Genomic DNA, 27854 nt, shown 5'->3' on the forward strand with positions numbered 1-27854 from the left:
GCCTTTGGTCACTTGACTCAGCCAAAACCCACTTCAGCTGTGCCTCCTCCTGGACCCTGGGTTGCCAGCAGCAGATCAGGATGACACTGAAAACATCTGCGGCAGCCTGGCACCGGTTCAATTTCTCTCCCAGGTTCCTGTGCGTTAAAAATGCATTCATGCATTAATGCCCCTGTGCAGCCTGGGAAGGCCTGAAACTGCAGAACTCGGGAAGAGGGAGAAGTCCCAGCTGGCGACCCTCTCCAAGGTGACCACCAGCTTCCTCTGGGTCCATCATGTCTAGTCTGGGTTAAGTTCCAGGTGACTTGGATCAGAGGAGGAAGGCGCTCTCTCTGAGCATCCACACCCGCCTAGTCCACTCCATCCAACCCACAGCCTGGCCGCGCCCAGCAGGGAGTTGTCACCCACAAGGAAAAGATGAATGAAAGGAAGAAAAGGCGGGGCGGCTTGCGCGGGGAGGGGCGGAGCGATTCGGTGAGGGGCGTGGCTATTGGGCGTGGCCTATCCGTCCAGGGGGCGGGGCGAGACAGAGCGCGCAGACTCAAATGCTGCAGCCGGGCCGCAGAGGGCGGGGCGTCCGCCGAGGGGCGGGGGGCGGAGCCGCGCAGGGCAGTTCCAGCGCCGCGCCGCGCCAGCTCCGCCCCTGCCGCAGCTCGTAGGCCCCGCCTCGGCCCGCCTCTCCGTGCGCTCCCCGGGTCGCCGAGATACCAAGCCGGTACCTTAGCGGTGTCTGAGAGGCGGAGGCTCCACGAGCCCTGAGCGCTCAGCTCGGCTCGGCCCGCACTCCCCGCCTCCGCCTCCTCGGACCGGCGGCGGTGGCGGGCGAGCTTGCGGGCCCGGCCGCCCCCCTAGCCCCCGCCCCGCCGGGCCCCGCCCCCCGCCGAGTGCATGAGGTTGACGCTACTTTGTTGCACCTGGAGGGAAGAACGTATGGGAGAGGAAGGTGCGCGGGGCGCAGGGTGAGGGCTGGGAGGGCGGAGCGGGGCCCCGGGGTCCCCGGGAGCAGTGGACACGGGAGGGGGCCGGGCCGGGCCGTTGTGGAGGCCGGGTCTGCTGCGAGGCCGCGCCCCTGCCTCCTGGGGATGAGCTCGTCCTTCCGAAGCCAGCAGGCCCCTCCCACCCTCCCACCGGGTGTCCCCCTCGGCCCCAGTGCTGCGCTCCCGCGGGCGGGGGAAATCCCCATTTTCCCTTTCATCCCCTTCTTGTAACCCCCCCATCCTCTTGGCCGCCCCGTAGGAATCCCAGGCACTGCCCGTCCATCCCGGCCTCCGTCCGCTGCTCTGTCCATCCGGCCTTACCCGCCCTGGGGGCCACCCCTTTATCCAGTGTCCAACCCGGGCTGAGGAGAAAAGAACAGCTGGGGAAGCCGCAGTCCTGGGTCCGAGTCGCCGCCCCGCGTTTGCTGGGCTCTTTGACCTTGAGCCTGGTGCTAACACACTAAGCCTCAGTTTCCCCATTTGTACAGTTGGGGACCGGGTAGTTGCGCTCCCCCCTCCTCCCACGTACTGGTTTTTTTTTGGGGGGGGTGGACGAGCAGATCAGGGATAATGCGGCCAGAGAACTGGTGAAGGTTAGACTACAGGACCCCTCCCCCTCTCTCTACAACAAATCGGGTGCTTGCCATCAGTCTTGGCTAGGGCTCCTGTCCTGACCTCCTCTTTACCCTCTCCCCCATTTCTGGGGTCCAGGGCTTAAGGTTGCATTACATTAAGGTTCAGAGACTACCCCAGCCTTGGACAGAGTATGGGAGTCTCCTCTTTCCTTTTCCAGGCCCACTTGGTCCCATGACAGGTCGTGGGCCTGATCTCTCTAGGGGCTTCCACCAGCCTGTCCCTAGGCCCGTGAGCATGGTTTGGTGCACAGGCTCACCTCACGTTGGCATCTACCTTAGATCCTTGAGTACTGATGGAGAATCAGGCCATGGCTTTGGAGCTTCGCTATGTAACAGAGCAAGCTTGACCTCTCTGGGCTCAGTCTCCCCTACTGTACAATGGGGAGGGGCAGGCCTAGGGCATTTTGCAGAGCCCACCAGTTCCAAGAGTGCCAGGCCCCAGGAATGACTAAGCATGCTTAGTTCCGGCTTCAAGAGGTATCAGAGTGCTAGCTCTGCCACTTCTGCCTCTCATCAAGTCAGGACATAGCCAAAGTTCAATAGTACCTTTGGGCTTCCTACCCCTGCCCATGCCAGTTCCTGCCCTTCGAAGGACTCTTAGCACTTTCTCCTGGGCATACGGGGAGGAAAGGAGGCTGGGACGAGAATGTCACCCTCTGCCCCTTTTCAAAATGCCTCTGCTCTTTCTCCCTGGTTTCCTTGCCAGACCCTGCGTTGAAGGATGCTATTGCTAGGGGATGGACATCAGATCTTCCTCCTCAGGTTTCAGATGGGGATACTGAGGCCCAGAGAGGCTTGGTGCTTGGCCAGTGTCCAAGCAGGTCACTGGCTAAGAAGGGAGCAATCTCCTTTCTTCCCTTGATTGGCACAGTGACCACGAAGCCTGGGGTTGCACAGGTGTGCACTCAGTCCCTGTGGGATCAGCAGGACAGGCTGGGCCTGCACCACTGTGAGCCCCTTGAGAATGGCTCCTGACCCCCCTTCTCTCTGCAGGAAGCGAGTTGCCCGTGTGTGCAAGCTGTGGCCAGAGGATTTATGATGGCCAATACCTCCAGGCCCTGAGTGCTGACTGGCATGCAGACTGCTTCAGGTAAGCCGGACAGGCAGGGCCAGGTGCCCAGGGCCTGCCAGAGACCCAGACATTCCTCCTGGTGCTGTCCTGGAGGTGGTTACCTCCCATGAGTCCTTGGCCTCAGTTTCCCCTTCTGTAAACAAGACCTTCTGACCAGAACAGTCCCTGAAGACCTTCCTGTTTTGTTATTTGGGATCTCTAAGGAGAGGGTGGGAGAGACTCGAATTCCAGAAAGCACAGGTGTCCTCCAGGTGCCCCAGATACAAGTCCCTTATAGAAAATGACACAGTGTTTGCAAAACCTGTGCACAGCCTCCAATATGTGTGTGTGTGTGTGTCTTTCTTGAGATGGAATCTCAATGTGTTCTGGCCTTGAACTCCTGGGCTCAAGCAATTCTGCGTCCGTTTCCCAAGTAGCCGGGACTACAGGTGTGCACCACTATGCCCCAGCTTCTCCAGTGTACTTTAAGGGCTGTCTTATTACTTGTAATACCTAGCACAATGTAAATTCTACATCAAGAGTGATTATACTGAATTATTTAGGAAACAATGACAAGAAAAAATCACCTGTATATATTCAGGATAGATGCAATTTTCCCCCCTGAATATTTCCAGTCTGAGGCTGGTTGACTCAGTGATACAGAACCCACGGGTGGGGTGGTGTGGAAGGACTGTGTTACCAAGGCCTCCTGGCACCCACAGAGGGGAGGAGGTAGAGAGCAGTGTGCCCCGGTCTCTCCGAGTGTGCTTGCTCCAGGGGAGAAAAGACAAACAAGGCCACTGTCCCTGGACCCCATATGGTTGCAAAGATGCATAGCCCAGTGATAAACACAGGGACAGTGGGGGCAGAGCTGTGGCTGAGGACAAAGAAAAGCATGTGGAGACCTGGAGGTGGCCCAGTGACCCCTCAGGGGCATCCTGAGAAGCCAGGTATAGGAAGTAGTGGGAGGCAGCTGTGGGGACAGACCTGGACCGGCAGAGGATGTGAGCCTCTTGAGTGGAGCTTTCTGGGAAGGAGCTCCAGGCAGAGGACCTGGCACTCGGCATACTGATGTCCAGTGAGTGACACAAATGCACTGTGCCTGCTGTGGCTGGTGAGGCCAGAAGAAAGGCAGGCAGCTGGTGGAGTGCCTGCCTAGCAAGCGTGAGGCCCTGAGTTCAAACCCCAGTACCACCAGAAAAACAAATACATACATATATATCAATTTTTAGCCAGGTGCCAGTGGCTCACGTCTGTAATCCTGGCTACTCAGGAGGCAGAGATCAGGAGGGTCACGGTTCAAAGCCATCCTGGGCACATAGTTCGTGAGACCCTGTCTTGAAAAAAAATCACATAAAAGGGCTGGTGGAGTGGCTGAAGGTGTAACCCCTGAGTTCAAGCCCTAGTACTACAAAAAAAAAAAAAAAAAAGGGAACATGCCCTGGGGTGGGAAGGAGGAGGTCTTTGGGAGCTCGTGGGGCTTTTGAGAGGGAGGCAGGACAGTTCAGGCCACTGAGAGAATGGGCACAGCATATTTGGTGGAAACCGGATGAGTCAAGGATCCAGATGAGACAGAGTTGAAGTCAACTTGGGAAAGGCACTGAATGCCAAGATAAGGACTTTCTGACGGTGACAGGGAGCCAGCACGCAGCTGGAGGCATGCTGTAGAAGAATGCCATCCCAGCAGGCCAATCGTGACAACTTGGAGCAAAGGGACTGTCACCATAGTTAAGGGTCTGAGCTCATGAGCCTGACCGAGGATTTCTGATACAGAAGGGCCAGTATTTGGCAAGTGCGCATACCTTATCCAAGATGCTCCAGAATCCAAAACTTGAGCTCCAGCATGATGCTACGAATGGAAAGTTCCACAACTGACTTCATATGACAGGTCAGTCAAAACAGAGGTACAGCTGGGCACGGTGGATCACACCTGTAATCCTAGCTACTCAGGAGGCAGAGATCGGGAGGATCGAGGCACACAGACACACTAATAGTATTGCATAAAATTATCTTCAGGCTATGTGGATAAGGTGCATGTGAAAGACTGATGAATTTCGTGTTCAGGTTTGGGTCTCATCCCTCAGATATCTCATTATGCATGTACACATATATCAAAATCCAAAAACGTCTGAAATCTGAAACACTTCTGGTCCCAAGCATTTCAGATAAGGGATACTCAACCTTTATCACATGAACTACTATTTGTGAAGCACTCTTTTTAATCTGTAAATTAAAAATCTTAATGTTACTACTGAAAATTGTTTAATTGAAAAAGAATATTTAAAACTATTCAGAGAGAAAGGTAAAATATGTCAATGCATAAAAGCTTTAAAGTTGCTGACCATGCACCTGTGACTCATGCCTGTAATCCCTGCTGCTGGGGAGACTGCGAAAGGGAGGGAAATAGCTCTGGAGACCCTGTCTCAAAATCACCAGAGTAAAGTGGACTGGAGGAGTGTCTTGAGCAGTAGAGCGCCTGCTTTGGAAGCACAAAGCCCTGAGTTCAGAGCCCAGTCAGGGCTGGCAGAGCAGCTCAAATGGTAGAGGACTTGCCTAGCAAGCATGATGTCCTAAGTTCAAACCCTAGTTCCGAGAAAAAAAAAAGAAGTCTGGCTTATGGACTAGCAGAGTGGCTCAAGCAGTAAGAGCGCCTGCCTAGCAAGCGTGAGACCCTGAGTTCAAAACCCAGTACCACCAAAAAAAACAGAAAAAAAGTTGCTTTTCTTTTTTTCAGGTTCCATTGCTTTATTTTCATCCACCAATGCAAACTACATCCACCATATTTCCCCTCCCCCTCCTACTTAAACTCTTTTTTTTTTTTTTCTGGTACTGGGGTTTAAACTCAGCCTCATGCTTGCTAGGCAGGCGCTCTAACCATTTGCACCATGCCACTGGCCCCTTAAGCACTCTTTGAATGTTGGTTCACCACAACCTCCCATAGCCATACGAGGTAACATATCTGCCCAGCAAATAGTTCCAGAGACCCTATCTCAAAAAAACGTATCACAAGAAAGGGGGCTGGTGAAGTGGCTCAAGGTGTAGGGTCTTGAGTTCAAACCCCAGCATGGAAAATATTTTAAAAAGGCATGCCTCTTGCAGAAGGTTGTACTAGCTTGAGCTGGGGTCAAGTCTGTGTCTCTCTCATTCCGTGGTCTGCAGGGTAGAAGTGACAAGGGTTTTCTGGGGGGCTGAGTGACAGGTCTGAGGAGGGTGTGGTTTGCTGGTTCTGATGGAGTGTTGTCTGTCTATGTTGAGTTGCGGGCACTCTGCCCAGAAATGACTTCAGAGTCCTATGGTGGCCAGAAGGTCAGAGTGGCCTCCTCAGAGCTAGCACTCGAGGCTCGAAATGGGGAAGACCTTTGCAGTGGAAGCCCTTTGGGATCCCTGTGGCAGGGTCAGGAGGGATGATGGAGCCATGGGAGATAGGGGAGGCCCAAGTGCAGCCACAGGAGAGAAGCACGCAGGGGGCAGGTTGTATGGTACCTGGCTTTGGAGCAGCCTGCCCTGCGTCACCAGAGGAGGGAGGCCCCACTGGGGTCCACAGGAGAAGGTGGAGAGAGCCCATGGGCAGTGAGGGCCCCGGCTCCCAGGTTGTGGCTTACACAAGTGTTCCTGCTCTGTGGTGTGTGGTTCTCCCAGCAACCCCCAAAGGCTGAGTGATGCTACCAGCGTCCCCACCCTTGGCAGTTAGGAAAGGGTTTAAACAGGTCACTGCTGCCCTGGGCCAGGCTGGCTGTCAGCAGGACACCTAAAACCCTGGACTTTGCTCTGTCTCCCTTTGGAAGTATCTTAGTGACATGAACCCTTTGGTAACACTGACACCTTTGTCCCCAACCCCCTTGTAGCTGCTAAGGCAGGAGGGATCTGTCAGGGCTGTCCAGGCCTGAGGTAGGAAAGGTGGCCCTGTGATGTACCACCCCTCTTCCAGATGGAACCTCCCAGGGTCTCTGTGTCAGCTTTTAGCAAGCAATCATGGAACCGCTCAGGTGACCTGTGAAGAGGATGCTGTTTGTTGAAGTGACTGGACAGATGAGGAAACAGGCACAGAGGTCAGCCTTATGCCTGCAGTCTCCCCTGCAGCCTGACTGTCCAGCCTGTGTCATCCCATGGCTCCTTCCTGCCCCTCCCAGACACAGGGGCCCTGCCTTCTATCTGGCAAGCCCAGGAAGAGACAAATGCAATGTCAGGGGCTGCTGCCACAACTCAGGACCATTCATGGATCTGGGAGGGGCACGTTCAAGGGCCTGGGGTGGAGTGTGCTCGACCTGCCATCCCAGCCACTAGATGTTTGGGGGAGTTGGGGGAGCCTGTGGGAGAGCCCTCAGATCCCATGATCTGGGGCCTGGAGTGCTGCTGCAGTCCTTAGTTCCCTGTCCTTGAGAAAGTCCCATGCTGGTGGGACAGAGAGAGCCTTAGGTGCTATTACCAGTGGCCTAGAGGAATGTGGGGAGGCTGAGCCAGGAAGCAGGTACAGCCTATGGGGAGTGGTAGAGTCGGCATCTGGCAGTAGCACTGGGTTTAATTATCACCCTGGGGCCTGCTCCTTTCCCTGAGCTGACTATGCACAAGCCCTGGGGCCACCTGTAGCAGAGGCTGGCAGAGCTGGCCCTGGGTGGAGGAAGGCAGAATGTGCCACTGGCTGGCCACTGGAGGCTGAGCCGGGATGCAACCTCCCCTTCTTCTGGGGACTTTGCATGCAAGGAGGACACACTGTCCATGCGATGTTGACCTCTGCTCCCTTGGGGGCAACACAGGAAGAGAAGAGGCAGCTGGTTCTGAGCTTGTTCTTGTCCCCAAAGAGGCCCAAGTCCTCAGTGCCTTTATCCAGGCAGAGGCTGAGGAGCACGCAGGGCACCTTTCTCCAGATATGCAGGACAAAGGGCAGACTGGTGGGATCAGAGCCTGGATCCCTCCTTCCTTGCCTCCCTGCCTGGTGTCAAAGCCTAGATACTGTCTTCCTTCCCGTGGTCAGAGCCTAGATCCATCATCATCATCTTTTCTGGTGTCACAGCCTAGATCACTCTCCACACCTCTTTGCCTGGAGCCAGAGCCTAGATCCCTTATCACAATCCTACCTGGGGTCAGAGCCTAGATCCCTTCCTCCTCACCTCCCTGCCTAGGATCAGAACCTGGATTTCTCTCTTCCCACCTCCCTGACTGGGATCACACCCTAGGTTCCCTCCTCACCATTCTGCCTAGGGCAAGAACCTAGGTCCCTTCCTCCCCACCACCCTGCCTAGGACCAGAACCTAGATTCCTCTCTCCCCATATCCCTGCCTAGAGTCAGAGCCTAGATCCCATCCCACTACCCTGCCTGGAACCAGAGCCTAGATCCCACCCTCCCCACCTTCCTGCCTGGGTCAGAACGTAGTTCTCTCTTCCCTAGTCACAGCTCCTTTTCTGTAGCCAGAACCTGGATCCCTCCCTCTCTACACCAAAGCCCAAGCAGAAGGCACTTCAGCTGCTTCCTGTTGCAGGCTTAGACCAAGGCCACATGGCTGCACCCTCCCATGTGGTGTGGTCATGCTGGCCCCACCCTCTGTACTCTCCAATCCCGAGCCCCTGGAGTAGGATGGGGAAGCTCGGGTCAGGCCACCCCTGTGCTCCTACAGGCCTCAGAGCCCCTGCCATAGCTGTAAAGGATGCTGCTGGCCCCAGCCCTGAAAAGGAGTCGCTTCCTCCGAGCTAAGTAAGTGGAAATCGTCCCCACCTGTGCCAGGCCCCTGGCTTAAGGGGTGAGACTAGGGCTGGGGGCCACAGTGGGGCAGACCCACCTGGGGCCGGCTGTGGGGCAGAACTGAAACTCCTTGGTCAGGTCAGCGGCTGAGGGGAGAGCAGCCACTGCAAAAACTTCTGGCCCATCTGGTATGGCCTCCCCACCAGGCTGTTCTTCCACCTGCTCCTCCTCTTCTGGTGCCTAGGGATGGGGCCTGGGGAGCAGGCCTGGGAGGAAGGGACCTCACACCTGTCATTTCAGACATAGCCCAGCCTCCCTGACTACAGAGTACCCATCCTCCATCCCCTGCCGCCTCCCCAGCCGTTGTCCTCTCCTCCTACCTAAGCCTGGCTCTGTCCCCACTCTCCCACCCCAGCCCCCCCACTCACTGCCTAGGGACCCCAATCTTCCTCCTCACCTCCCTGTCTGGGATCAGAGCCTGGATCTCTCTTCACCACTCTGCCTAGGGCTAGAGCCTAGATCCCTTCCCACTTCCCTGCCTTGTAAAGAAACCAGGAGGCAAGCCTCCTCTGGAGTTCTACGTTTTGGTCCTGAGATGGCTGTATACACTGGCAATACTTGGTGTGCCTCTGTTGACAAGTTTGGTGCCCTCCCTCTCCACTTCTCCTCTCCCCTGGCTGAATGTAGGCTGGGGGGGGCAGAATGGGGGGCTCCTGTGTACCTTCTACCTGCAAAAGTTCACCGAGGCCCATCTGGGATGGAGGCAGAGATACCCAGGAGCATCCAGGAGGGGAGGGTACAGATGGGGTGGGTTCCAGGCTTTGAGCCCAAAGAGCCTGCTGTTCTCTGGGACAAGCTTTGTGGCTGCCCAGCCTGGGGCCCAAGGGGGCTGACAGGTGCATGGCAGAGGGGAGGACAAACAAAGGCTGGTGACTGGGCTGCAAGGGGCCAGGAAGGGCCATCAAGGAAGTGGTGACCGGTGACCAGCAGGGGAGCTGCGAGCACTCACAGTTCTCTGGTCCCCACTGAGAGTGAGCAGCAGTGATGAGTATTTGTGGTGAGCGGACAGCAGAGGAGGAGAGTAGGAGTTTCCAGGCGGGAGAAGAGCATCTTCTTCCCCGAGGGACAGACAGCTGCTCCTACGCTCCTATGACAGAGGTGGGGGGTGGGGGGGAGCACTTCCTACAGCCTGCCAGTGGGGACTGAGGGAGGTTCCGTGATGCTTCTGTGGCCTAAGTCATGTGTGGTCGGTGGAAGGACAGGAAGCGAGTCACTGATGGAGTGGGACAAGAGCAAGAACCCAGCTACCTCTTCTACCTTTTTGTAGGGGTGCAGGGTTCTTGCCTTTCCTGCACCTTCCCTTAGGTTTACGCCCCAGGGATGGTGCGGTGCAACCTCCCCCATTGAGACTCCTCCCACTGCCCCAGCCTACTGTGAGCCTGCCCTAGGCTGTTGCTGGGGCCTTCAGGCAGTAAGCATGAGGTCATGATTGCTGTCCTGCCTCCTCCACCACCACACTCCCCCAGAATGAGCCCATCAGGCCCCTTTTCTGGGTGCTCCCCACCCAGTACTTCTGAACCCTGAGGTTTTTGTTTCCCATTGCCCTAGCCACCCACCCCTGCTACCCCCATACATACTAGACTCCTAGACAATGAGGAACCAGCTCCATTCTCTTAAAGGGACAGTGTCCCACTAGCTGCTTTGCTGTTGTCCTTCCCTGCCTCATCCCTAGCAACCAGTGCAGTGGAGGGAGTCCCTCAGCGTGTGGGGGGAGGGGCAGTGTCATGCAGACCCAGGTCCTTCCAGCCTTCTCTCTTTAGGATCATTACTCTGCAGAGCCTGGCTCCTGTCCCTGGGTGACCTGGCAGATCCCCTGGCCTGTTCTCTGCCCTGTCTTGACTGGCTGAATCCTGGCTCTCCATCCTGCCTAGTCGATACTGAGCCCAGTCCCTACCTCTTGGTTTTGGTTTTGGTTTTGGTTTTGGTTTTTTGCAGTACTGGGTTGAACTCAGGGCCTACACCTTCAGCCACTAGACCAGCCCTTTTTTGTGATGGGTTTTTCAAGATAGGGTCTTGCAAAGTATCTGCCTGGGCAACTCCAAACTGCATTCCTCCTGATCTCTGCTTCATGAGTAACTAGGTTACAGGTGTGAGCCATCTGCACCCAGTACCTACCTTGTATGTTAGTGAAACAGTAAGTTAGGTATGGTTCAAGTGGTGGAACACTCACCTAGCAAATATGAGGCCCAACTTCAAGCTCAAGGCTAAAAAAAAAGAAACAGAGAAGCTTCATGGGCCTGTGACACCCAAATGTGGGATCTGGGGCAGGGTGGACCCTCTGAGATCACCCACCTTGTGGTTCCCTTGAGCAGGAAGGTGCTGGTACTCAGTAGGTCTGTCAGCTGTATGGCCGCTGTAGCTGCTACAGGGAGGGGGAGGAGAGAAGCTGATGGCCCTAGAGTGCTGTCCTGGGGTTGCTCCACTCCCACCCCTGTGTCCTGGGCTGCCAGGTGTTGGTCCTCCCGCCACTTTGCTGGTGACCAAGAGCAAGTCACCTACCTTCTGGACCATCCTTCTGCATTTCTGGGTATCAGGGGCTCAAATGAGAAGCACTCCTCCCTCCCAGGGCTAGCAGATGGGCCAGACCCTCTGTGCAGAACAGCTCAGGGTGGTTGTGCAGGCTGCGCAATGTGTAAGGTGTACCAATAAGGAGTCCAAAGGCGGTTGGATCTGCCCCTGGCCTCACCTGTCACATCTTGTGTCCAGCACGGGCTGCTTATGCTCTAGTTCTCAGAGAGGTCCCCAAAGACCGGCAGGGCCCCGGTGTGGTGGGAGTGGACATCATCAGCCCTGCTCTCTTGCCACCCAGGTGTTGTGAATGCAGTGCCTCCCTGTCACACCAGTACTACGAGAAGGATGGACAGCTCTTCTGCAAGAAGGACTACTGGGCCCGCTATGGCGAGTCGTGCCACGGGTGCTCAGAGCACATCACCAAGGGGTTGGTCATGGTGAGCACTCTGCCCCACACACGTGCCTCACCTTGGGGTACACGCATGCATGCGTGTACACACGTGTGTACATCTGTGCATCGTGAGTGTGTTTTGTGTGCGTGCAGCTCTGCACACACGCATGTGCTCTCAGGAACGGCTACTCCACGCCTCTCTCATCCCATCTTTGTTCTTCCTCTCACCGCTTCTCTGATTGCCCCATGCATTCTGAGCCTGGCTGGCCATGTCCCTCAGCCCCTGTCTGTGCAGCCAGCTCTGTCCAGTGTGTTCAGGGATCCCTACGGGAGGCAGCTATGGAGGTTGAAGGCACCGCTGAGCTGGGTTGTTCCCCCACCCCTCCACCAGGTGGCCGGGGAGCTGAAGTACCATCCCGAGTGCTTCATCTGCCTCACGTGTGGGACCTTCATCGGAGACGGGGACACCTACACACTGGTGGAGCATTCCAAACTGTACTGGTGAGTGCCTTGGCCCCCTCTGAGCCTGTCACAGGTGTGCAAAAGCACTGGCTCCACCACACCCCACCTTGCCTTTCTGTGCAGCAAAGTTTGGCGGGGAGCAACCACCACCCTTCCGTACCTCCTTTTCCCTCCGCTGTGTACAAATGACAGAGAGCTGTGACCCAGACATAAGACACAGCAGTCTTCTTAACATGCTACCATGCAGCTGGCACAGGCCCCACAAGCTAAGGACACTGTCCCCAGAAAGAGTGTCTCAGCTTCAGACACCAGCCGCAGGATCAGGGGTCCCGGGCCAGTCACTCGCACTTCTACCAACTGGTTCCAGGTTCACGGACAACGGTTAAATTTGGACAGTTTGCTAAATAACTCACAGAACTCCTGCAAGTGCTACACATAGGGTCACAGTTTTATTACAGAGGATACAGCCCAGGACTTGCCAAATGAGGACCCTCCCCTCCCTGCCTCACCGCGCTCACCATCTGGAGCAGTGTAGACTCTTGAGATTTTTGGGGGGGCCGTTCACATGTGCTTGTAACAGGTTGAATCACTAGCCATGTGAGGTCAGGCTCTGCCCCTCCTAGGAGGCCAGGCTGGCTGACAGCCCCAGTCTCCCTTCACAGTCACTCTTCATGGTGATCAGCCCCAGTCTGACTCACTTTATTAGCAAAGACCCAGCACCAGCTGAGGGGCTCATAAATAACCCAGATCCTCCTGTTCCAAGGACTCAGAGTCTCCCAGGATCGGAGACAAAGACCAGACAGAGTGTATACAATGGCGATAAAGCCAAGTCAGAACAGCACGACTCCATTCCAGATGGGCTTTTAATGACTTCCTCCTGCACTGGACACCTCCCTGGCCCTGTCTTGGCCATCGTTCAGCATTCCCAGGAACACTCAAACCCAGACTGAGCCCCAGAGAGGCCCCAGTGGCTGGGCACACTCAGTTCCTGCTCCGCCCCCACCCCTATTCAGCGGGGAGCAGTAAGGGAAGCGGGAGGCACGGAGGGCTTGGCCCAGGGATGCAGGGAGGGTGATGCTCACGACCAGCCTGACTCTCTTTTCCTCCTCTCTGGACCCCCACCACTGGTGGCCTTTGCAGCGGGCACTGCTACTACCAGACTGTGGTGACCCCCGTCATTGAGCAGATCCTGCCTGACTCCCCTGGCTCCCACCTGCCCCACACGGTCACGCTGGTGTCCATCCCCGCCTCTGCCCATGGCAAACGAGGCCTCTCCGTCTCCATCGACCCCCCCCATGGCCCACCCGGCTGCGGCACAGAGCACTCCCACACTGTCCGCGTCCAGGGGTGAGTGACTGGCCTGCTGAGGCTGTGGCCGTGGATGTGGTGGGTGGCAGACGTCAGGACTGGGGTCCCTGAGAATGGGTGAAGCTGAAGAATCTTGAGCAAAGCAGGCCCTCTGCTGCTTAAGCCACACCTCCAGTCCATTTTGCTCTCGTTATTTTGGAGATGGGGTGTCATAAACTATTTTCCCAGGCAGCCTTGAACCATAATCCTCCTGATCTCAGCCTCTCAAGTAGCTAGGGTTTCGGGCGTGAGCCACCGGCGTCCAGTTGCGTGGCTCCTTCTGTGCATGACTGTGTCCCTTCCTGCTTCTCTCACATGTTGTGATGTCAGGAAGGCCCCCACCACAGCTGGTGCCATGCGCGGTGACTTTTGAGCCCCCAGAATCAGGAGCTAAATATTACCCTCCTTCTTTATAAAACGTACTGCCTTGGGTATGTTGTTACAGCAACACAAAACGGACTAAGGCAGATCCAAAGCCCAGAAGGATCTGCTCAAGAGTCACACAGTGTGACAGTATCTGGGCTGGCTCCCTGTACCCCTTATAGCTCAGACCTCTTTTACATTTTCTTGTCTGCTAGTATCAAAGCTTGCCTATTTGCCTAAACATGACTGCTATAGTTTGGATGCTGAATGTCCCCAGCTTGGCACTGTGGCGAGTAGTAGAACCTTTAAGAGATGGGGGTTAGGTCACTGGGGATGTGCTCATGGAGGGGATTGTGAGATCCCAGCCTCCTCTTGCCTCCTGACTGTGAGGTAACAGGTTATTCTGCTACATGCTCCTGGTCATCGCCATCCAGTGGGCCTGGCTGAGACCCACAGCAGTCAGCCTGCAGAGTTGTGAGCCCACATAAACCTTTTCTCTTTATAAACTAGCTTATGTGTTTTGTTATAGTGATGAAAAGCTGCCTAACTCATATGCCTTGTGTGTGTGTGTGTGTGTGAGAGAGAGAGAGAGAGAGAGAGAGAGAGAAGGGTTTTCGAGATAGGGTCTTCAGAACTATCTTACCTGGCTGGCTTTGAACTGCGATCCTCCTGAGTAGCTGTGATTATAGGTGTGAGCCATTCATGCCTTAATCACCTGGCTCTTGTTTTTTTTTTTTTTTTTTTTTGAGATAAGAGTCTTGCTACATGGCCCACACTGGCCTCACCCTTGCGCTCTTTCTGCCTCAGCCTCCTGTATATGGCAGCACAAGCCTGTAATCCCAGCACTTGGGAGGCTAAGGCAGGAGGACCCAGAGTTCAAGGTGAGACCCTGTCTCAAAAAAAAAAAAGTTAACAGAAAAGTTAAGACAATGAAGAATTTTTTATAGCTGGGTGCTGGTGAGACCCTATCTGGAAAAACCCATCACAAAAAAGGGCTGGCCGAGTGGCTCAAGCTGTAAGAACACCTGCCTAACAAGTGTGAGGCCCTGAGTTCAAACCACAGTGCTGCCAAAAAAAAAATTTTACAAATCTGTTTTCTTAAAGTCCTCAGTCTCCTTTCTGCCTTATCTTCATCCCTTCCCCATCTCAAGGACCTAGGAGCAAGACAAAGAAAACATTCCTTAAAAAAGCCTTTATGAGAGCCGGGTACTAGGGCACCTGCCTGTAATCCCAGCACTTGGGAGACAGAGGCAGGAAGGTGGAAAGTCTTTATGAGACAAAATAAAAACCAGAAACCAGCTAACATGAAAGAATTAAAAGAAGCAAGAGAATTCAGCAAATTGGTGGATAATCTTGGTCATCACTCTGTGTCCACCCTGGCATAGAGTGGCTGCTGCTGCCAGTTCAGGAGGATGGAGCCAGGCACCGGTGGCTCACGCCTGTAATCTCAGCAACTCAGAAGTGAGAGATCAAGAAGGATTGTGGCTCAAAGCCAGCCTGGGGAAATAGTTCACGAGACCTTATCTTGGAAAAACCCTTTACAAAAAAGGGCTGGCCGAGTGGCTCAAGTGGTAGAGCTCCTGCCTAGCAAGAGTGAGGCCAAGTTCAAACCTCAGTACCACAAAAAAAAAAAGGAGAATGGGAGCTGGAGTTGACCTTGAAGGGTGAATCTGGGGTTGAGGAGGAAGCTGGAGGATCTGGACCCTATTAGAACAGGCAGTCAACTCTGTGCTCCATGGTGGGAGCTATCGAATGGGGGCAACAGGGCATCCAATGCAAGTGGCAGATACCTGTGCTTGTACCAGCTTTCCCCATGTCACGCCCCTGGCAGACATCAGCAGGGACTATCGAGTTCATCACTCCCAACCAGAACTCTGCCCTGGATGGCGGCTACCTCCCAATCCCACAAGACACAGGCTCTCCCCAGTTCAGGTCCCCTGGCTTGGGTTTCCTGTTGGGGCTCCTGGGGACCCGCGGGAATCAGTCTGATTGCTGCTCTACCCACAGAGTGGACCCAGGCTGCATGAGCCCAGATGTGAAGAACTCCATCCATGTAGGAGACCGGATCCTGGAAATCAATGGCACGCCCATCCGAAACGTGCCCCTGGATGAGGTCGGCTCCCAGGCTGGGCAGACTGGGAGGACGAGGATGTGGTGCCACCACACAGTGACTCACCTGTCCTCATACCTGTCCCCAGATTGACCTGCTCATCCAGGAAACCAGCCGCCTGCTCCAGCTAACTCTTGAGCATGACCCCCATGACACGCTGAACAACGGGCCGGGGTCCGAACCCAGCCCCCTAGTCTCCCCTGTGCACACTTCCAGCGGGGAGGCTGGCAGCTCTGGCCGGCAGAGACCTGTCCTGTAAGCCAGCCTCATACTTCCTTTGTGCTCAGTGTCCCTGGTGCTGGTCCCCACTGTCCACTTACTCAGGCTCAAGAGGAGCCAGCCCAGCATGGAGATGCAGGGACCCCAAGAGAAGGAGAGTAGTGAGAAGGAACGAGCAGGGAGAACTCCTCAGCTGGAGTTACAGAGGTGTCCAGGGCGGAACAGCATCCTGGCTTCAGGGAGCAACTGGCAATTGGCTCAGATCAAAGGAGCATGGGGGATGGTGGGCTCCAGGCAGAGGGGTTTTGGCCTTGTCCTGGGTGGGCAGGGCCTCTGCTTCCCAAAAGGGTATATTTCATAAAGACCACTCTTTGTGGGCCAGGCATGGTGGTTCACACCTATAATCACATCTACATGGAAAGCAGAAGTAGGAAGATGGAGGTCCAAGGCTGGTCCCAGGCAAAAGCTCGAGACCCCATGTGAAAACAAACCAAAGCAGAAAGGGCTGAGGGGTGCTGAAGTGGTGGAGTGCCTGCCTAGGAAGTGCAAGGCCTGAATTCAAATCCCAGTAGTTAAAAAAAAAAAACAAAACACCAGTTCACTGGATGGGAGGGACATGAGGACACTCAAGACCAGATACAGCTAGTGGGCTACTGCAGTGGTCCAGACAGCAGTTGCCAAGGGTCCCCTTATCCTTGAACCTGGGGAGGTGGGAGACTGGGCACAAGGAAAGTGCCCAGAGGCAGCCTGGTCTTCACCACACTTTGTTGGGACCTGCTCAGGATTCCTGAAGAGGCCGTCCTGGGTGACAGCCTTGATCTAAGAGATTGCGCTGCTAAAGGCACATCCCCCCATTTGCATTTGCCTGGAACTCAGCCCGCCTGTAGAACTACCAGGGTGCAGGGTTGGGGGCACCATCCCATCTGCTACACCCCCAAAACCTAGCATGCAGAGCGTCTGTCCCTGGACCACCAGGCAGAGAAATCCCAGGACCGACATTCCCGCAAGGGCCCCTGTGCAACAATGGTCTGAAGGAGGACAGAGCAGAAGTAGGTGGAAGCTGGGTGCTAGCCCCAGAGTGCAGATGGGGCCAGGGTCATACCGCAGCCCTGAGCTGTGCCACCTCCCAGCACAGCGGGGCCACATGGACTGGGGTAGCTGGGTGGAGAAGGCAGGAGAGGTGCCACCTCCGTGTGCCTTCCCAGGAGGAGCTGCAGCATTGACACGTCCCCGGGTGCCGGCTCGCTGGCCTCACCAGCCTCCCAGCGCAAGGACTTGGGTCGCTCTGAGTCCCTTCGCGTGGTCTGCCGTCCACACCGTATCTTCCGGCCCTCGGACCTCATCCATGGGGAGGTGCTGGGCAAGGGCTGCTTCGGCCAGGCCATTAAGGTACGTGGGCTAGGGGGCACCCCTCTGTCCTCTCCTTCCCCTGGGAATCCACCTGGGAGAGTCTCTGGCTTCTAGCTCTCTGGTCAGTCTCCCCTCATCCTCCTTGAGCAAGCTATTGTTGGGGGGGGATGTGTTAGGAGTCTGGAGGTGGGAGTGGGGCAGCAGGACAGTCCAGACTGGCCCTCTGAGTCCCATGCTGAGTGTGGTGCCACCCACCATGACCTCAGAGCCGCTCACCCCCTTCCCACTCTGCCTGAGCAGGGAGACAAGCCTTTCCCTGGGTCTGATGTCCCTGCCTGTGACAGGCTGGAAGGGCCAGGATTAAAAGAAAGAGCTGCCCAGTGCCCCCCTCATTTCCCTGCCAGGCAGGGAGTCCTTGCGTGAGCCATGGCCATTGGACCACCAGGAGGACACAGTTCAATAGAGCACAGAACTGGCTAGGATTCCATTCCAGACCCAAGTCCAAGCAGCTCGATTCTGTGCCAGCTTGGTCACCTTGGGCCCTGTTAGAAAACCTCAGGGCCACAGTTTCTCCATCTGTAGAGGGATGGACACACCTGCCCTTCAGGTGTCTGAACATCCTGAGATGTCTGAAGAGCTGAAGCCATCTGTATGTCCCCTATCCCCCTGGCTGTCCCAGGGTGAATGTGGGGCTTCCTGCAGGGAGCGGGGCTCTGTCCTGACTCTTTGTGCCTCCTGCACAGGTGACACACCGGGAGACGGGCGAGGTGATGGTGATGAAGGAGCTGATCCGATTTGATGAGGAGACCCAGAGGACCTTCCTCAAGGAGGTCTGTGGGGCTGTCCTGTCCCTGAGGATCAGACATGTAGTTCCCCGCCCCTTCTCCACTGAGGGGTGGCACAGGGTTCCGGACAATGGGACACTCACGGCACATGCTGAGAGAAGAGACTGTGTCCCCCTGGAGGGCATGAGGGGGTCGGCTCAGGGCCTGGGCCTTTAGTGCCCTGGTGAGCTCTGCTGGGTGGAGGGGGGAGGGGAAGGGTGCGGGCCCAGCCTGTGTGCATCCCCAGGTGAAGGTCATGCGCTGCCTGGAGCACCCCAACGTGCTCAAGTTCATCGGGGTGCTGTACAAGGACAAGAGGCTGAACTTCATCACTGAGTACATCAAGGGGGGCACTCTGCGGGGCATCATCAAGAGCATGGTGAGTGCTGGCAGAGCAGCCCCCATCTCCTCCCCCATCCCCACAAACCCGGGAGGGCTGCTTCCTCCAGGCTTCGGGCTCCTCACCTGTTGAGGGGGACTGGCTGCAGGGGTCTCAAATACCCTCCAAGCCCAGATTCCAGATCAAGTAGGGGAACTCCTGATTCTGTCTAAAGCTGGCAGATTTAGAGAAGGTGGCAGATTTCTCCCGGGGGACACTTGGGCTGTTTCTGGTTAGACGTCCTATGGGCCTCGGCCCTGCCTTGTTGCCACTGGAACCAGCCACCCCTGCCACAGGCAGGACACCTGAGAGGCAGGTGTTCCAGTTACCAAATAAAATCATTTTCACAATACATGCCGTGTGCTGGTGGCTCCTGCCTGTAATCCCAACTACTCAGGAGAGATCAGGAGGATCAGGGTTCAAAGCCAGCCCAAGTAAATAGTTCTCGAGACTCTATCTCAAAAAAACCCATCACAAAAAAATAGGGCTGGTGGAGTGGCTCAAGGTGTAGGCCACCCCAGCACCACAAAAAAGAAAAAAAACTTAACACATTCCATAAAATCCATGCCTTTCTTTAAGGATTTAGTTAAAACTACAGAGTGCTTGGGATGGAGCCAGGGCTGAGGGCTTGTTTGCCAAGTGTATCGGGCTGAATATGCCTTGCTCCTGGTTGGTTTGAGATAGTCTTGCTATGTAGCTCAGGCTGGCCTCAAACTCTTGATCTTCCCGCCTCACCATCCTGAGTGCTGGGATTATAGGCCTACACCACTATGCATGGCTTCATAATTTCTTTTTAAAAAGTAAGCTGAGGCCAGGGATGTTACTCAGTGGTAGAACATTTGCCTAGCAGGTGCAAGAGTTCCAAGCCACCACTGGGCACTGTTGAGTCACTCCTCTAATCCCAGCTACTGAGGAGGCAGAAATCAGGAGGCGGGGAGTTCATGAAACCCTATCTCAAAAATGCCCAACACAAAAAAACAAGGCTGGTGGAGTGGCTCCAGTGGTAGCACAATGCCTACCAAGTGTGAAGACCTGAGTTCAAACTCCAGCACCACCAAAAAAAAAAAAAATCCAGGCCAGCATGGGCTACATTGTGAGACCCTAGCCCCAAAACAACCACCACCAAAAAAAAAGCCAGGCTCTGGTGACCACACCTGTAATCCCAGCTACTTGGAAGGGTGAGGTCAGGAGGATGGAGTTTCCAGGCCAGCCCAAGCAGAAAAGATCATGAGCTCCTGATGTCTTCCATCCAAGTACTAACCAGGTCCAATTGAGCTCCTGATGTCAATGGGAAGAAGCTGGGTGTAGTTGTGCTGGTGCATGCCTGTCACCCCAGCAATAGTGGAATCTTAAAATAGGAGGGTCAGGAGCCAGGCCAGCCGAGGAAAAGCAAAACCCTATCTTCAAAATAACTACAGCAAAAAGGAGTGGAACCAGCCAGTTACCAGTGACTCACACCTGTAATCCCAGCTATTTGGAAGGCTGTGATCTGGAGGATTACAGTTCAAGGCCAGCCCGAGGCAAATAGTTCTTCTGAACCCATCTCCAAAATAACCAGAGCAAAATGGACTGGAGGTGTAGCTCAAACAGCACCTGCTTTACAGACTGAAGCCGAGTTCAAGCCCCAGTCCCACCAAAAAAAAAGTGTGTGGGTGGACGCATGGCTCAAGCAGTAGAATACTTGCTTAGCAAGTACCAAACACTGAGTTCAAACCCCAGCACAACCAAAAAAAAAAAAAATTGATGTCTTTAGTTGTTCACCCACACCCCTAGAAGCAGTTGTGTGTGCAGGACAGAGCAGGGCCCCTGGCCTTCTAGGACTGTCACACACCTGTCGTCCCCTGCCCGCTGTGGTTCCCGAGAGCTCTAAGCTAGTCCATCTCCCTGGTCCCCAGGACAGCCAGTACCCCTGGAGCCAGAGGGTGAGCTTCGCAAAGGACATCGCCTCAGGAATGGTGAGTGGCTGTGACCCACTGTCCCTGTGATCGCAGCCCTGCCACTCACCTGCAGCTCCCCAAGGAAGCTTCAGAGCAGGGGCAGCAGGGACCCAGTGGAGAGTGGCCTGTCTGGGGTGGAGAGGAGAAGAGGGAGCCTCCAGGGCTTCAAGCCCTGGCTATTGTCTCAGCCCCGTGTCTCTGAACCATGCCCCGTCCCCTCCAGGCCTACCTTCACTCCATGAATGTCATCCACCGGGACCTCAACTCGCACAATTGCCTGGTCCGCGAGGTAAGCAGGGAGCCCCACGGCAGGGGCAGCACCGCCACCCTCCTGGCCTCCAGGCCCATCCTGAGCTGGAGGTCACCAGGCTGCCCCCAGCTCCGATTTAATGTCAGTGAGGAACAGGAGCCTGCAGGGAGGCAGGCAGAGGGCAGGGGACCGGCATACAGACAGACCAGCCTATGTTCCAGTCTTAGCTCTGCCGTTCACTGTGTGACATCCACTCTCAAGAAGCTCGGGTTCCTAGAAGGAGCTAATTAATCCGTGGAAGAGAAAGTGACAGGCATCTGAAAACCAGGACTGTGATATTCACGGAGGGCAGAGTGGCCTCGGCATGTGGTTAGGTTGGAGGCCAAGAGTGGAGGCCGGCAGCTGGATACATACCTATGTGTGTGATGGAAGTAGATGGGTTAAAGCATCAGAGCTTTATCCTCTCGGGTTCAGGAAGGCTGAAGTCCAAAGTCAAGTGTTGGCAGCCTTGCTTCCTTCTGTTGACTCTGGGGAAGAAGCTGTCCTGGGATCTCAGTCCTGGCTGTCAGAGGCCTCTGCCATCCTTAGCTTTTCTTGGCTTGTGTCCACATCACTCTCATCCTGCCTCTTCTTCACCTGGCCTTCTTCCCAGAGTGTGTCTGTGTGTCCTCTTCGTACGGCAGAAGGTTATACTGACCAGTATAACCTGGCTTTAACTAATCATGTCTGCAAAGGCTGTATCTCCAAAATAAGGTTGCATCCTGAGTTTGCAAGTGGCCATGAACTTGGGGGTTGGGGTGCTGTGTGCCACACCACAGGCAGGTTGAGACCCAGTCCTGGAGGAGGACCTTCCCCAGGTTAGGAGTTTGCAAGGTAAACAGTACAGGAAGAGTTCCCAGTGGAGGGAACAGCATGTGCAATGGCCCAGAGGCATGACATTCATGGTGACAGGTTTGCATAATTACACAGTCCTGGTCACAGTGCGGTCCAGTTGCTTGTGATCTGAGGATAAGTCAGGTGGGTCCAGGTCACAATAAGAATGTCTCTGCTGATCCAGGTGCCAGTGATTCACATTTGTAATCCCAGCTACTTGGAAGGCTGAGATCAGGTGGATCATGGTTCAAGGCCAGCCCAAGCAAATAGCTCTCAAAACCCCATCTCCAAACAACCAGAGCAAAATGGACTGGAGGAGTGACTCAAGAGGTGGAGCACCTGCTTTGCAAGTGCAAAGCCCTGAGTTCAAACCCCGGTCCCACACAAAAAAAAGACTCCCATGCTCAGGAGACTGAGGCAGGAGGATCTCAAGTTTAAAGTCGGCCTCAACCATGTAGCATCCAACCATCTCAAAAAAAAAAAACAAAACACCTGACCTGCCTGCCACCTGGCATTACACCTCAGGTGACAGCCCAGAGATGCCAAGTGGAGCTAGACCCGGACTCATGTTCAAACCCCCACACACACCTGAGGTGCTTGTAATTTCCTCCAGATGACTGTCCTCCTTGTATCACTCCCACAAGCAGGTCAGGGTCCTTTCCTTCAGGGTGAGCCTGGTCCTTGCCCCGTCTGGCTGGTGCCATGCCTCAGTGCCTACACAACAGTGGCCACCCAAGGCTGGAAGTGGGGTCCAGGACCCACGGACAACTTGTCCAGCTCCCTGCCATGGCACTGATGCCTAGGGGCTTGGCCTCTATCCCTGTGTTTCAGGATGACCCCCACACCTGGTTTCCTGTCCTGCTGGGGCACCCAGCCATTGGCACTGCGCTCTGTGCAGGGTTCCAGGCAGAGCAGTGGAGGACCTCAAACCTAAAACAGCAGGGTCATGGACTCTGAAGCCCTGTGTTTGAATCCCAGCCTTGGTGCTGATAGGGCTGGGTGGCCTTGGACAACTTTCTTAATGTTTCTGGGCCAGAGCCACCTCATCTGTGACGAGCACAGCCACCTTCCCAGGGTGGCAGGAGAATTAAAGACGAAGCCTGTGACACGGGGGGGTTGGGACCTGGGTGTCCAATCAGAATCTCTGTCTTCCTTTTCAAGCTGGGCAGCACCAGGGTCCTGATGGGGTTGGAGGATGGAGTGGCAGGGACACAGGCATGGTTTGGGAGAGCAGGTGGGGAGGGACAAAGGTACATACGTGCTGGGGGATGTGGCCATGCTGGCGTCTTCACGAGCTTCGGGCAACTCTATTTGCAAAGAGCAGAGGAGCTTGGGGATTGTCCCCACATGGGTCCCTCAGTGTCAGAGCTGTGTTCTCCGGGTGGACTGTGACTGGCAGGGGTGGGGGTGTCCCAGCGAGGAGCGGGCAGGGCCAGGCCTGGGGCTCAGTGGGCCGTGGCTTCATCGGAATGCGCAGAACAAGAACGTGGTGGTGGCCGACTTTGGGCTGGCCCGTCTCATGGTGGATGAGAAGACCCAGCCAGAGGACCTGCAGAGCCTCAAGAAGCCGGACCGCAGGAAGCGCTACACCGTGGTGGGCAACCCATACTGGATGGCACCTGAGATGATCAACGGTGGGCACCTCCCCTTCCCCTCGGGTGCTGTGTTCTGTTTCCCTTGGGTCGGCAGCCTAACCTGTTTCCTGACTTTCTCGGGCTCCCAGACACTGCCTCGTTCCTTGGCTCTAGGGCCCCGCCTCCTTTGTTTTGTTTTTTTGGGGTTTTTTGAGACAGGGTCTCACTATGTAGCCCAGGCTGGCCTCAAGCTTGAAGTCACCCTGCCTCAGCCTCCTGAGTGCTGGGATTACAGGCATGCATCACCACACTCAACCCCTGCCTCTACCTTCAGGCCAAACAGCACAGCATGTTCTTGTCACATCTCTCCCTGACTCTGTGCTTCCTGCCTTCCTGTGGTTGCACTGAGCCCACCTGGATAATCTAGACTAAATTCTCTACTCAACAGCCAAAATCCAGGGGCTAACGGTGTAGCTTTGTGGCAGAGCACTTGCCTAGCTCTGGGTTCCATCCCAGCATCAAAAAAAAAAAAAAAAAAAAGACCCTAATCATCCCACCTGCAAAGTCCTGTGTAAGGTGGTCACAGGGCTCAGGGAGTAAGATAGGGACACCTTCAGGGGCCATAATTCAGTCTTCCACAGGAGCTTTCCCCACTTATCCGTGGTCGGTGGTCAGTAGATCTGCATAAGCCCAGACTATAGATTACAAGGTGTCATTCCCTCCTCAAGCAGGTGACACAAACACAGGTTCAGAGCAGGCAGACCTGGGCCAGCCAGCACCAGCACCAGCACTGGCTGACATGTAGTTTGCTTGGTCCTCAGGCAACTTGCCCCATAAAACAGTGTCAGCAGTCCCTGTTTTGAGGGTCCCTGCTAACCAGTTAGCATTCAGCCAGTGACAGTGGCTGTCCTGTTTTCAACATTACCAGGCGGATGGTATTATTCCCATTTGACAGATAAGCACACTGAGGCTCAGCCTGAATTCATTGCCTGAAGCTACTGTAACAAATTACTGCAAACAGTCGCTCAAACAGTAGCAGCTTAGACTCACACTTGGGGATGCCAGAAGTCTGGGTCCACCTGGTCCGTGCATGGGACTTGGGGAACGAGATCCACCCTCCCCTCTTTCAGCCTGGTGTTTCTGAGCTTCTGGTGCCTCTCCCCAGCCTCTGCCTGTTCTTCATGTAGTCACCTCCTGTTCTTTGAGTCCTGTCTCTCTAAATACATCTAAGTTGCAAAGGGGTTTGGGTTTTTCGGGCCACACTGGGCTTTGAACTCAGGGCCTCACTCTTGCCCAGAACACTCATCCTCATCCCTCAGAGCTTCCCAAGGGTTGCTGGGACCTGGTGGAACTGGGGGCAGAGCCCAGCAACTGCCTTCTGGTCCCCACTGACCCCGTCTCTCCTTCCAGGCCGCAGCTATGATGAGAAGGTGGATGTGTTTTCCTTTGGAATTGTCCTGTGTGAGGTAGGCCTAAGGGTGGCAGCATTTAGCATTAGGGCCTGGCGGCTTCACTCCTGGTCCTCCCAGACAGTGGCTGGGAGTTCACAGGAGACTCGGGCCAGGGGCTACCCAGAGCAAGGGGACAGCCTAGCCCCAGCCAGACCCCATGTGACCTGCCCTCAGAGCACTTGGGTGGCCCCAGGCCAGGGGACCCCAGGTTAACTGTTGGGCCTCGTGCTGGACAGATCATCGGACGGGTAAATGCAGACCCCGACTACCTGCCCCGTACCATGGACTTTGGCCTCAATGTGCGAGGCTTCCTGGACCGCTACTGCCCTCCAAACTGCCCCCCAAGCTTCTTCCCCATCACTGTGCGCTGTTGCGATTTGGACCCTGAGAAGAGGTGAGGTGGGGGGTGGCCACTGTGTGGGGCAGCCAGTGGGTGGGGCCGATCCCCAGAGAGCCAGACCCACAGCCACCATCTATCCCCTAGGCCATCCTTTGTGAAGCTGGAGCAGTGGCTGGAGGGCCTGCACATGCACTTGGCCGGTCACCTCCCCCTGGGCCCGCAGCTGGAGCAACTGGACAGGGGCTTCTGGGAGACCTACAGGCGTGGCGAGAGTGGACTGCCTGCCCACCCCGAGGTCCCTGACTGACCTGGCCCACCCAGCTGCCCCTGTCCCCACCTCTGGAGAATCCACCCTCACCAGATCCATCTCCAGTTGGTGGCCAGACATGGAGCTCTCAGCCAGGGCAGCAGTGCCTGGACCCCTCCCTAGAGCCAGGCCCTGCCTTGCCTTCTGCCCCCGTGGAACACACCCTGTCCTCCCTCTGCCTCTGGCCCCGGAGCTGCCAGGCTGCACTCACCGTCACGTCGCCCTGCCTTACCTCTGTCTCAGTGGGGTCACCCTCACTCCTCCACGCATGAGCTGGATGCAGGGTGAGCTGTGCCCCTGCACGTGCCGTCCCAGCCGTCTGCACGCTATACCCGCCCTCAGCTCCCTGGAGGAGGGCTGGGCTGGGAGGCAGCCTCCCAGGTGTGCCCTGTGGTGGCTGGGCACCCAGGCCCTGTGTACAGGAGAGACCCTGGCCCCGGGGACTGTCTAGGTGACAGCCAGTAAAGATCCAAACCTCAGAGCAGAGAGGCTGAGCCTGGAGGTGCTGGCCAGGCAGTGGTCTTCCCTCTTGCCTTGGATCTCCTTTGTTCCTTTGTCAAAGCCACTTTAATGGGAAGCAGGTACCAGGCCTCAGGGTGGAGAGAGGTCCCAGGAGGAAGAGGGAGCCCCGGGCCAGTGGAGGAGGCTGTGCAGCATGGGTGAGGCAGGTGTCCAGCACAGCACAGCCCTGTTCGTGAAGTTCACCTCTGTCCCCTCCCTGGCCTCTCCCAGCGACTGGAGCAACCCCGCCCCTCTTCTCATACCCCTCTGTCCTCTGGGTTCTTTCTGTGTAATCTATTTTTTAAGAAGAGTTTGTATTATTTTTTCACACAGCTGTAGCAGCAGCTGCTGGAAGCTTCGGGTTTTATTTTTCTGGCGGGCGGGGTGGGAGGGCCATTTTGTCACTTTGCCTCATTTGAGCATCTGGGAAGTATTAAAACTGTGAAGCTAGCTCAGTGCACTTTGAACCTGGAAAACAACCTGGACAGGTCCCGTGGGACTGTGGCTGAGATGGGACACGCTCGCCCCTGCCCAGGAACCGAGCTGTCTGACAAAGAAAACCCAGACTCAGAACAATAAAGTCAATTCTGTGCTCCCCACAGGGCCTGCATCTCCATACGTGTTTAAGGCCCTGAGCCAAGTCCAGAGGGGATTAGAAGCCTAAGGAGGGGACAAGTTGGAAAGGAGGCATGGGACAGGAGAGGACCTGACCAGAGCCCAGTTAGATACAGAATGGAGTCCAGTCAGGACAGAAGGAATTTTCAGAAGCTAGGTTGGATCCAGGTATGATGGTTCACACCTGTTATCCCAGCACTCAGGAGGCTGAGGCAGGAGGATTTTGAATTTGAGACCACCCTGAGTTGCATAGTGAGCTCCCGCCTCAAAAAAAATAGGTTGCAGGTGGGCACCGGTGGGATTACACCTGTAATCCCAGCTACTCAGGAGGCTGTTATCCTCGGGAGGAGGATCACAGCTGAAGCCAACCCCGGGCAAACAGTTCCTGAGAGACTCTGTCTGGAAGAAAACCATCACAAAAATGGGCTGGAGGGATGGCTTAAGTGGGAGAGCACCTGCCTAGCAAGTCTGAGGCCCTGAGCTCAGACCCCAGGGTTGCCAAAAGAAGGAAGGGAGGGAGGAAGGGAAGGAAGGAAGTGGGCTCTAAGAGAATCAAGTACAGTGGCCACTTGAGTTATCCTACTGCAGTGTCACAAATCTCTCCAGCTTTGATGGCTTAAGGTAACAGTGGTCACTGTTGCTCACAGTTTCCGCTTGTCAAGGATTTGGAAGCGGGGATGGGGTTGTAGCTCAGTAGAGTGCTTGTTTGTCAAGTCCTGGGTTCCGTCCCCAGCACCCTCTCCCCAAAATGGGAGCAGCTGTGTTGCGTGGTTTAGATTTAGGGTGTCTCCTGAGGTTGCACTCAGGCACTGCCAGGAGTTGGAGGGTCCCTTCCAAGGATCCTTGTCTGAGGGGCTGGCAGGTTGGTGCCAGGCAAAGGGCCTCAGTTCCTCTCCTAACCTCCCTGAGGGTCCCTTGGGAGTCTCACTGCAGCCTCTAGAGAGCAAGCGTCCACAGGAGCCTTGGGGGTCACATGGTGTCACTTCCATCCCAGGCTACTAGTCACAGCCAGCTCTGATTCACTGTGGAGGTGACAGCCCCTGGCCATGAACACCAGGACCAGAGCTGGGAGTGTGGGGGTGTGGTGGGGAGGGCAGGATGCAGAGCACGTGACTAGGGACTCAAGGATACGGGTGCACGTGTGGCAGGTGAAGAAAGCCTATGCCCTCCCTTCACCTCCAGTGCTCCTCTTGGCCTCTGTTAGTGGGTGTGAACTTAGCAGGAAGCTGGTATGCAAGGGAGTCTGGGAAATGTAGTTTTCAGCCATCCAATAACAGCTGCCCAGAACAGAACAGGGAAGGGGCTTGGGACTGAGTCATGAGCACCATTCACCCACAGGGCAACCTCTGTACACAGACAGGTCTTTTCCTAAAAGGGAAACTCAGCTGGGTGTAGTGATGCATGCCTGTAATCCCAGCACTCAGGAGGCTGAGGCAGGAGGATTGGTCTCCATAGTGAGAACGCAGAAAATTAATACAAATAAAGACTTAAATATCACTTGCTAACGGAGTAAAACAGGGGTGGGGCTTTGGTCCTGAGTTCAGATCCCAATGCTGAAAGCAATGATGTTTATGGAAATTTCAGTAGCCATGTGTAACTGGTGGCTTCTGCATTGCTTTAGAGAAGAAGGAGGAGCTCACCCTGCCCTGG

The 27854-nt window shown here is 55.5% G+C and overlaps 1 protein-coding gene across 2 annotated transcripts; it reads left to right on the forward strand.

The window, feature by feature from the left end:
* Window positions 1-668: 668 nt before the first annotated feature.
* On the forward strand, window positions 669-26188 carry Limk1 (LIM domain kinase 1). Of its 2 annotated transcripts, XM_020164462.2 has the most exons (16): window positions 669-943; window positions 2606-2702; window positions 11210-11348; window positions 11694-11803; window positions 12905-13111; window positions 15482-15587; window positions 15673-15839; window positions 17009-17192; window positions 17897-17983; window positions 18225-18356; window positions 20252-20311; window positions 20517-20582; window positions 22894-23050; window positions 24401-24456; window positions 24678-24835; window positions 24926-26188. In XM_020164462.2, the coding sequence occupies exons 1-16, from the start codon at window positions 889-891 to the stop codon at window positions 25086-25088; spliced, it is 1944 nt and encodes a 647-aa protein (XP_020020051.2). In that variant the 5' UTR covers window positions 669-888; the 3' UTR covers window positions 25089-26188. The 2 variants fall into 2 exon arrangements, with proteins under 2 accessions (XP_020020051.2, XP_020020060.2); XM_020164471.2 differs by lacking the exons at window positions 669-943; window positions 2606-2702 and adding an exon at window positions 8213-8352.
* The last annotated feature ends 1666 nt before the right edge of the window (window positions 26189-27854 follow it).

This window comes from Castor canadensis, chromosome 6, assembly GCF_047511655.1.
Source record: "Castor canadensis chromosome 6, mCasCan1.hap1v2, whole genome shotgun sequence".
In the NCBI taxonomy this organism is placed as follows: domain Eukaryota; kingdom Metazoa; phylum Chordata; class Mammalia; order Rodentia; family Castoridae; genus Castor; species Castor canadensis.